The following is an 11,275-nucleotide window of genomic DNA, read 5'->3' as shown; positions in this document are numbered from 1 at the left end:
CTGCTGAGGTGTCAAGGCAAGAATGTGCCCTGTGTGTTTGTGTGCACTAAACAGACCCTGGAGCAGACCTGTGGGGTCTTCAGCCTGTAATTGCCTATGCTGTCACCAGCAAAAGAGGCTCACAGCCGAAGCAGCAGACCCAGTCCATTCAGCAGTCTGTTCAAAGGCTCTTAGTCTAACCTTTGCCTCTACCACGTTCTCTCCACTGACTCCTCACCGAGGTCCTGTGTCCTGTCGCCTGCATTAGCCGGTAGTATTTTCAGCTACATTCTATTGCTATAAAATATTGTAGTACTAAAAAAAATCTCCACCACAGAGGTCATTCACTTTTGGATGCTATTCTGAGAATCAGTCATACTAATAATAAAATATCTACAACAGGTGAACAAAAGAGTAATTTCTGTGCAAACTCAGACCTCTTTGTTAAGAATTTTTTATTTAATTTTATTCATTGTCATTATTTTATTTTATTTGTTCAAGTTGACCAGAGAAAGAAAGAGAGAGATAAGGAAAGTAAGAAAGCAAGAAGTCACCAGGTCTGGGACTCAAACTGCTATCAGCCATGTGGAAGTCCAACTACCTTAACCATCACACCACCTGCTGGCCCCCAAACCAAGACGTTTTGATCAAAGGAACAGAATAGAATGCCCAAAAACAAATAAAATTACTTTAATTAACTTAGTATTTGATAAAGGAGGCAACATACAGAAATATTTTCTCATGGACTTAGCTAAGAATGGTATGGAATAACAGGCCAGCAATTTTAGGGCTGGTGTAAGATAAGGATCTAAAGTAAATGGGGGCAGGGGACAGCAGACGGTATGACTGCCGGACTCCCACATGGCTGATTGCAGTTCGATTCCCAGACCTGGTGGCTTGAAACAGATGCCAAATGTATGTGCGTGCATACCCAAAATACCAAGAGGAGAACAGAGAAGAGACCGCAGCATAGCCATACCACCTGGGGGCGGGGGGGAGTGATTTCTCATTTCTCCCTCTATGTCTCTGTTTGTCTCTCTGGCAAGAGCATGCACTCTATATCAAAAACGTTTAAAAAATTAAAATAAGGGACCAGCAGTTAGCATAATGGCTATGTTGCTGGACTCCCATGTGGTCAACCATGGTTCAAGTCCCAGAGCCAGTGGCTTAAACTCACACTAGGCACGTGTGCGTGTGTGCCCAAGATCCCGAGAGAATGGAGAAGGGATTGTGGCGTGGTCATCCCACCTGGGGGGGTGATTTCTCACTTTCTGCCTCTCTGTCTCTCTCTGTCTCTCTGGCAAGCGCACACACCCTATAGCAAAAACCTCTCCAAAAAAAAAAAAATTAAAAATTAAATTAAATAAATAACCTCAGCTAAGTTCAGGTTTTTGTTTTAGTTTGGCTGTTTTATATGACTTGATTGTTAAAAAACTAATAGATGTTAGGAATTGCTTGCAAGTCCTTTCTTTTTTAAAGAATTATTATATTAACTTTTTATTTATTTATTTATTTAAATTTGACCAGAGGGGACCAACCAGTTGACATAATGGCTGTGTGGCTGGACTCCCATTTAGTCAACTATAGTTTGATTCCCAGGTCCAGCAGCTTAAACTCAAGCCGAGCGCTTATGTGTGTGTGTACCCAAGATCCCAGGAGGAGAATAGAGAAGGGGTTGCAGCATGGCCATCCCCCTTAGGGGGTGATTTCTCGCTTTCTGTCTCTGTCTTTCTGGCGAGTGTACATGCCCTTTAGCAAAAACCTCATAAATAAATAGATAAATAGACAGATATATGGATGGATGGATGGATGGATGGATGGATGGATAGATAGATAGATAGATAGATAGATAGATAGATAGATAGATAGATAGATAGATAGATAGATAGATAGATAGATAGATAGATAGATAGATAGATAGATAGATAGATAGATAGATGGATGGATGGATGGATGGATGGATGGATAGATAGATAGATAGATAGATAGATAGATAGATAGATAAATTTGACCAGAGAAAGAGCGAGAAAGCGAGAGAGAGGGAAAGTGAGAAAGCAAGTCACTAGGTCAGGGACTCCCACGGGAGAGAGAGACAGACAGACACAATGAGAGAGAAAGTAAGAAAAAAATACCCCAGGGTGAGACGGCCAAGCAGCAATCCCTTCCCCTCCATTCCCCTCCTGGGATCTTGGGCACGCATGCACACAGGCCCGGCAGGAGTGTAAAGGCACCGGGACTCAAACTACAGTGGACCAGGTGGAAGTCCAGCAACATAACAGCTATGTCATCTGCTAGTCCCTGTTCGCAGTTCCTTTAAGACACCCAAAAGTACAACCACTGCCAACTTAATGCAACCAATGAGAGCTACAAGAAACCCCTGTGTGCCTGTGTCCTGCAGCTGGGTGATGACAGGTGTAAATCAGAGTGAAGACACTGCTCGGTGTTCCTGTCTGTCTCTCACTCGAGGAAAAAATTAACTTTCTGGAAAAAAAAAAAAAAGCCTGAGACACTACTACTAAATATAATGTCATATTCTAGATGGATCTTAAGGCAGAAAAAAAGACACTAGGTAAAAACTAAAGAAATCTGAGTAACACGTAGTCTGTAATTAATACTAACACGTGGATCGTTAATTGTGGCAAATGTACTATGAGAATTTAAAAAACAGGGGAAACTGGGGGGGTAGTATACAGGAACTATCTGTACTACAGTCATAATAATTCTGTAAATCTGAAACTGTTCCAAAGTAAAAAGATTTTTTTCATCCTAATCACGATTTTTTAATTATTTTTATTTAACTTCATTTATTTATTTTTATTTGACCAGAGAGGGACAGAGAGAGAAGAGAGAAAGTGAAAAAGCAAGCCACCAGGTCTGGGACTCAGATCGTGGTTGGCCATGTGGGAGTCCAGCGCCCCTAACCACCAATGCCACCTGCTGGCCCCCACAAGTATTTTTAATCATATAAAGTTTTGTTCTAATTTTTAAATTTTTGCCAGAGAGCACATGATTGCAAAGGTGAGGGAGTTAGAAAGCACCCCTTAAGGGGATAGTCACACCACAAATGCTTCTCCATTTCTCTCTCCTTAAGGGATTTTGGGCATGCACATACATGTGTCCAGTATGATTTTCAAGCCACTGGGTCCAGGACTCAAATCGTACAGTCAGCCACAAGGGATCTATTTATTTACTTATTCTCAATTTGACCAGAGACGGGCAGCATGAGAAAGAGAGAGGGAATGTGAAAAAGCAAGCTGCCAGGCCCAGGACTCAAACTGTGGTCAGCCATGTGGAAGTCCAGCACCCTCAACCACCACACCACCTACCAGCCCCAAGGTATATATAACTTAAAGTCCTTAAATATATAAAAATGAATTGAGAGGGACCAGCAGTTAGCGTAATGACTATGTTGCTGGACTCCCACGTAGTCGACCGCGGTTCGCGACACGGACCCGGTGGCTTAAAACTCATGCTGTGCGTGCCCAAGATCACGAGAGGAGACTGGAGGAGAAGGGATTGCGGCGTGGCTATCCCCCCTGGGGGGTGATTTCTCGCTTTCTGTCTCTCTGTCTCTCTCTGTCTGTCTGGCGAGCGCACGTGCCCTATAGCAAAAACCTCTCCAAAAATATAAAAAAAAAAAAAAATCGAGAATAAAGTTGAATAAGCAAAAGACCAGAGTCATCCAAAAAGAACTGCAATGTATTAAAAAATGGTAATAAAGAAACATTTTAAATACTAAAACAGGCATCATTTAAGTTATAAAACTGTTCTACAAAAATACCAGTGACAGCAATGTTACAGTTTAAACCATTTCACCTATATGGTATTGTTAGCTATGTACACTGATAAAACCCTTCCAAGAGTTTTGTGGACTAAATCCTGTCTCCCTCTCCTCCCTAATTCTCCAATTTACAAGTCAAAGCCTAATTTCCAATGTGATGGTGTTTAAAGATGAAGCCTTCAGAAGGTCATTAAGTTGCTTGTTAGGAGAACAGGGCCCTCATGATGGGAGTCAGACCCTTTATAAGAAAAGACACCAGAGAGTTTGCTCCCTCTGTGTAAGCCAAGTAAGGACAAAACACAGAAGCAGCAAGCCAGGAAGACCCTCCCCAGAACCCTGACTGGCTGTACAGAAACTCTCATCCCAGCCTCCCCCGTGAGGAAATAAATTCCTATTTATTCTATTGTATTTAGTCTACCATATTCTGTTAGTCTACTTAGTCCACTATGTCCTGTTATGACAACGCAAACTGACTAATACAGAAAGGTAACTTGAGACATGGAAAAAGCAGTAAGCATAGTCATCTCTCTTAATCCAGCTGCCTTGCATCTATGATGTCAACCTTTGGAAACCAATCAAAAATAGGACAAAGCTATCCACATGAAAATATTCACTACTTACTGGTTTTTAAACAGTAACAATCCAAATGTCTGACTATGGAGAAGTAGAAAAGTAAATTGTGGTATTCCATTTGCTTTAATATGATTTAGTCATTTAAAAGTATTACAAAACCTATATATGATTACAGTAAGTGCATGAAATAAAATTAACTGCAACCAAAAGTAAAAATGTATGACATGAGACTAATTATGTAAATAAGCATTAAAAGAGCTAGCTCTAAACAAATTGTTGAAAACCATTTTCTTTTAATGTAATAAATGTTTTAAGAAATAATACTCAAAAACATACTTGAGAGTAACATCAAATAGATTCTTCCTTAAGTATAATCACATCATAACTAGTAAATTACAGAGAAGTGACTTTTTCTCACAGCGATCACTACTCTTGAAAATATAAGAATATTTACATTTTATATTTATACTTTATATACCATCGATTTTTCTTTGCTATACATTTTGCTATTATGTTATTACTTACATAGAGATGTTTTCCAAGGCATCTTCAAAGATGTCCTGGGGAGGAATAAAAAATAAAATGAGTTTCTCAAGAATCAAGAATTCTTTTTTCTTGGTAGCATATTAACTTTTCAGAAAGACAAAGAGAAAGGGAGAGAGCACCCTGGATGGGCATGGTCATGCGACAATCCCTTTTCCTCCACTTCTCCATCCCATCAGGATTTGGGGCACATAAGCACACACGTACCTGGTATTTTTTTTTTCTTTAAGAATTTTATTTAACTTCATTTTATTTATTTATTTATTTATTTATTTATTTATTTTAATTTGATCAAAAAGGAACAGAGTGAGAAAGCAAGAAAGCAACCCACCAAGTCCAGGACCCGAACCACAGTCATCCATGGGAGAGTTCAGCGCCCATGCTACCTGCCACCACCACCCCAACTTGGTATGTGCTTCAAGCCTGAGGATCTAGGACTCGAACTGCCTCATTGGCTATGTGGGATCCAGTTTCCCGCAACTACTAGACCACAGGACCAGCCCAAGAATCTAAACATAAAAGCTAAAGTGTGTGTGTGTGTGTGTGTGTGTGTGTGTGTGTGTGTGTGTTTAGGGGTTGGGGGGACAAGTTTTGGTCAAAGGGTAAAGCATACAATAGAACCATTCAACTAACAGAATTCTATTCACACAAATCAAGCATATGAACAGAGGTTGAATTTTTTCTAAGATTAGTAAAATGCTCAGCTAGAGATCAAGCTGAGCTGATTTAAAGAGAGTGTGATTTCTTTATTGGACTTTATCTTTCACTCCTCAGTCTCATTTATCCCAGATATAGAATAAAACAAATAATTAGACTTGTCCAAGTTGGTCTTCTCCAGGCAAGCCAAGTTAGCACCCTCTGCACCTTCACTTCACAACTCACTGCACTACCCCTCCTAGCCAGTCTTAATACAGTCTTTCCCCCTGTTTAATCTGTGCCACATGGGACAGCCCTTTCCTTCCTGCCACTGGCCTGTTCAAAAGTTCTAACAGGAGAAAAGTCCAAACATATACACACACTCACAAATCCACACATGCACACCACACACACACTGACTCAAACATCATCTCACACACAAATTCAGTCATACACACAGAATCCACAGACATATACACTCACTCAAAAGCTCACACAAACACAAAATTTCCCTCAAGGCAACATAAAACCATACCCGGCTCCTCTCCCAGGTGCTTAAGCGCGACTGTAAGCCACACCCTTCTGTCCACATCCTTACCGCTACCACCCTAGGACAAGCCCCAGTTCCTCCATAAATGCCACCTCACTGCCTCCCTACTTCCATGCTTGACACCCTCCATTCAATTCTCCACCCAACAGTCACAGTTATTCTTTGTTTCTCTTTTAGTGGGCACACACCATTCCCCTGATCTAGACCTCTTTTAAAACTTTCCTTTGCCTTTAGAATAAGCTCAAACTCCTTCCCACAGTCTACAGGGCCCTACGTGGCTCCACCAGCCTCTGGCGAATCTCCATCATCCTGCCCTTGCTCACTCCACTTCAGCCACAGGTCTTCCTTTCTGTTCCTTGAGGAAGCCAAAGGCATCCTACACTTCTCATCGTTCCCATCTTACTTAGAACACCCTTCACTAACTCTTCCAATGGCTGACTCCTCATCTTTTGGTTTTCAGTTCCAAAAGTCACCTCCTCCAAGAGGTGATCTCCCATTTCTCTGACCGCCCTAATTACAATGATTAAGAATAGCAGTTTACTGGGACCAGCAGTTGGCGTAATGGCTATGGCACTGGACTCCGATGTAGTCGACCACAGTTCAAATCCCAGACCCACGCGCCAGGCACGTGTACATGTGTGCCCAAGATCCAGAGAGGATAATGAAGGAGACGGGATTGCGGGGTGGCCATCCCCCCTGGGGGGTGATTTCTTGCTTTCTGTCTCTCTGTCTCTCTCTGTCTGTCTGGCGAGCGCAAGCGCCCGATAGCAAAAGCCTCTAATCGTCTTCCTTGTTTACTTGCTTACGGTCAGTCTCCATCAGGGCAGGCTCTTGTTATCATATACCCTGAGAAGCTGCCCAGGCTTGGTACAGTTGTTGCTCAGGTTGCACCTTAGTTTAGAGCTATGATACAGACATGAGGAACAACAGGTAGAGAATTCATGCCTTGTGTGACCCTTAAAACTGAGTATTGTGTATACCATACTAGATTCTGCATCTAGGCAGGAAAGAAAAATATATATATACATACTAAAAAGAAGAAGCAAAGTAATAAAGAACAGCAGAACTAAGTTTAGAATTTGGGATTCCACCCTAGGACTCTACATTAATTCCATATACTCTGTAAGAGAGGCCAACGTCAAGAGCTAGCACATGGGTTACCAGGCAGGGAATTAAGGAGAAAGGGAGAGAACATGCTCTCCAGGAACCCAAAGCTGGCTGTAATAACCACCTGCCCATACCAGAGACAAACTCACAGTCCTTCTGGCATCTCTGCTGACCTTTACCAAGTAAGAGGGCGTCTGTGCCTTCTGCCCACTCCCTTTATACACAGACACACTGAAACAGTAAGTGGGCTCGCAAAGGATAATAACTTGGGAAGCCAACTCTCCATTTAAAAGGGGACAAAACTAGTATTTCATTTAAACAAGAAATACCCTACCTCTAGCCTCAAAAAAAAAAAAAGTCTAATAAATCCTCTTCACTTTAAGCAATATCTGTCCATTTTGTTGAAACAGTAGTTTAATGCAGAGTTCTCTAAATAAAACATACATAACAAAAGGTGAAAAAATTTAACGTTAAGAAGAAGAAAAGTGAGCCAGCCCTGTAGTCTAGTGGTTAGGGGAGCCAGATCCCACATGGCCAACTATGCAGTTTGAGTCCCAGACCCAGCCACCTAAAAACGCCAAACACATGGGCAATCATGCCCCAAAATCTCAACAGGATGGAAAAATGGAGAAGGGATTGGAGCATGACCCCATTGAATTGAGGGGGAGGTGCTTTCTTCCTCTCCCTTCTCTTTTTCTGTCTCTCTATGGCAAGCACTTGCTCCCTCTGGCAAGTTAAAAGAAGAACCACCTAAGATAGAGTGCCTATCATGTACCAGGCACTTGACAAACCCATCTCATTGCTCCTCCCAACTCACAGCAAGCAAATCCAGCTGCAGGTCATTACCTGCCCAATATTACACAGCTAATAAGTGACGAACTGGGGTCTGATCTCAGATTTCTTTAAATCCAAAACATTTTTTTAATGTTTACAAAAACTTAGAAATGAGGCAGCTGGGCAGGATGGGCAGGGGCTGGGAGGTCGAGAAGTAGATATCCTCTCTGTCACACTGCAGCACTATGTGACAAAGCCTCCCAAGGGTTCACTCTCTAAGAGAACAAACTTGTGTTTAACTTCACTCTGACTATAGTTAGAGTCCAGACACTGTGAAATTAGGTTAACTTATAAATTTCTAAATGGTAGAAAACATGATCACAAAGATTTAGTTTAATGACCTGTCGGATGTTACTCAACTTTATGTATCATCTAACAATGTTAATCTAACATCTTTTTTTTAAGTCAATAAATAAATAACCAGCTCCTCAATACCCTTGGAATCAGTTTATCATCTTGTGGGAGGCTGAGCACCAGCGAGTCTGACGAGGTTTCTCAGAGAGCAAACGATTGCCATGATTGGTTCCCTTCAAAAAACCTGACCTTCGAAACTTTTCTCTGATTGGCCACTAGAATCCCTCAAATTTGCATATCTGGCACCTCATGATTGGTCCAAAAGCAACCAATCATAACCCACCGTTCACAACCAATCACGGCCCACCATTTACAACCAATCACAGCCCACCGTCCCCCCCAGCGTGTATGTAACCACGATGCCTGGCCCACAGTAGCCAGACGACCAGGAAGATGACAACAACCAGGAAGACAATGACCAGGAAGACAATGACTGAAGAGCCTGAAGAGCTGAAACACCGCACAGTCTCCAGACGACCTTGAAGATCCTGAAGAGCTGACACTGCATCGTCTCCAGACGACCTGGGAGACCCTGAAGAGCTGTAACACTACATCTCCGGATGACTCTGAAGAGCTGTGACACTGCATCGTCTCTGTGCTGCTCACAGTAGACGACGCGACCCTTAAGAGCTGTGACACTGCGTCCTCTCTGTGCTGTACCGTGCTGCCCACAATAAACGGACGACACTGTCATCTCCGTGCTGTAACACTACACCGCTTGTCCCGGCTCTCACTCCTTCACTCAGGAAACCTGTTCGGCTGTCCCCCCAGGTCGGGACATCATCTCACTGGTTTCCTCATTTGATAGGTTAAATAAAATATTGTCATATTCATTTTATATCTTTATGAGAATCATACTTCTAATTTGGGGAAATAATATTTTGACACCAACAGCAACACCATACTCCCTCTAGATACCTGAGAATACAATTGCTCAACTCCTGGGGGAAACTGATGTACGTTCTGCCCGGGGGTTGAAATGCCACAAATCAAAGAAACTGTCACCACATATCACCAAAGGTTTCCTTGTTCTGTCTATCTAGAACCCAACACCAACTCAAAACCTATCCCTTTCCTACTGCCACCTCAGGGAGCTCCTTCAGTGACAGTCTCATCGAGACTTCAGGTTTCTGGGAACCAGCAGTTAGCATAATGCCTATGTCGCTGGATTCCCACGTAGTCGACCATGGTTCGCGTCCCAGACCCGATGGCTTAGAACTCACACCGGGCACGTGTGCGTGCGTGCCCAAGATCCCGAGAGGAGAATGGAGGAGAAGGGATTGTGGCGTGACCATTCCCCCTGAGGGGAGATTTCTCGTTTTCTGTCTCTATGTCTCTCTCTCTGTCTGTCTGGCGAGCGCACACACCCTATAGCTAAAAAAAAAAAAAAAAAATAAAAAGACTTCAGGTTTCGCACTTGATCTGCCGCTCACTGCTGGGCCATTCTCCCCCGTGACAGAACCAGACTTTTCTACCCACAGTCTCTTTGCTTCTTCATATTCACCATCAACTTCCCAGAGCTACTTGAATGTTGGTTGTCACTCCCTCATGATTACCTTAAGCTGGTTTCTCTCAACCTCCATCCTGCTTTTTTTTTAGTCATGCGTGCCCCAATTACTCACATGTATAGTAAGAGAAGTAGCCAGACTCTTCCTAATTTATGGAAAGTAAGACATGACAACGCATGCTGCCGACAAATATGTGTTTATAGGAAAGCCCCTATGTGTATTTCCTCCTTGAAGGCAGCTGTATTTGCCTCCCCTCACCCATGGCAGGGCCAATCTTGAGGGGCTACTGCCTTAGGTACAGTATAATGAATGTCTTCATTGAACCACAATTGGCTCCTAATCATGCATTGCCTCAAAAGGTGCCTAAGTTGTTCAAAAGCCTATCTCAACTCCCTAGCTGGAGTCAAGGACTCTTACACTGTTTTTTGTTTTTGTTTTTGGAGAGGTTTTTGCTATAGGGCACATGCGCTCGCCAGACAGACAGAGAGAAACATAGAGACAGAAAGCGAGAAATCACCCCTCAGGGGAGATGGTCACACCGCAATCCTTTCTCCTCCATTCTCCTCTCGGGATCTTGGGCATGCACGCACACGCGCCCAGCATGAGTTTTAAGCCACCAGGTCCGGGACACGAACCATGGTCGACTATGTGGGAGTCTAGCGACATAGCCATTATGCTAACTGCTGGTTCCCTCTTACACTGTTTTCAAATCTACTTTATAGTAGCTTGTACTTTGTACCAAGACACGTAGCAAATAATTGGTAGTTTGCAGGCTGACGGAGTACCCTTGATTAGAGATAGAAGGTCTTTACCACTTGCAGTTTCATTTTGCACTTAAGTAAATGGACTGACTGTCCAGTGAAGGATTCTCTAAGTGAGCTAAGAGATGCAAGCTAGCATCCCAGGGCCTGCTCCCTGCTGGGAGGGTGGCCTGAAACCTACCAATACCCCAGATAAATAAGGACTCTGATCACAGAAACCAGCAAAGAGGAGGAAAGCTGATAAGGTGCTGCATCAACTACCAAGCTTTTTCAAACTATTTTCTTCTTAATTTGCTAACTTTGTCATGTTCTGAGTAGCCAAAATGCATGCAAGTGCATTTAAGTCATAACAGAACCTTAATAAGTGTTTAAGACTCTTAATAAAGCAGTATACTGAGCTCCATAGAGATAGCGCCGGGGCAAGTGAGAGTCGGACGGGCACTGGGCGACTCTGTGCCTCACGGAGGAAAGATAACTAAACATGGGCAAAGGAGATCCTAAGAAGCCGAGAGGCAAAATGTCATCATATGCATTCTTTGTGCAAACTTGCCGAAGGGGCACAAGAACAAGCACCCAGATGCTTCAGTCACCTTCTCAGAGTTTTCTAAGAAGTGCTCAGAGAGGTGGAAGACCATGTCTGCTAAAGAGA

At 43.0% G+C, this 11,275-nt stretch overlaps 1 protein-coding gene across 1 annotated transcript in view; it reads right to left on the bottom strand.

Annotated features, from left to right (window-relative positions):
• TTC39B (tetratricopeptide repeat domain 39B) overlaps positions 1-11,275 on the bottom strand; it is a 111,037-nt gene that overhangs the window by 96,284 nt on the left and 3,478 nt on the right. The window contains exon 2 of the mRNA XM_006163833.2: positions 4,859-4,893. Within this exon, the coding sequence (XP_006163895.1) occupies positions 4,859-4,893 (35 nt within the window). The remainder of the gene's footprint in view (positions 1-4,858; positions 4,894-11,275) is intronic.

This window comes from Tupaia chinensis, unplaced genomic scaffold (assembly GCF_000334495.1).
Source record: "Tupaia chinensis unplaced genomic scaffold, TupChi_1.0 Scaffold143247_2, whole genome shotgun sequence".
In the NCBI taxonomy this organism is placed as follows: Eukaryota; Metazoa; Chordata; class Mammalia; order Scandentia; family Tupaiidae; genus Tupaia; species Tupaia belangeri.
This window is presented reverse-complemented; position numbering and strand designations above follow the sequence as displayed.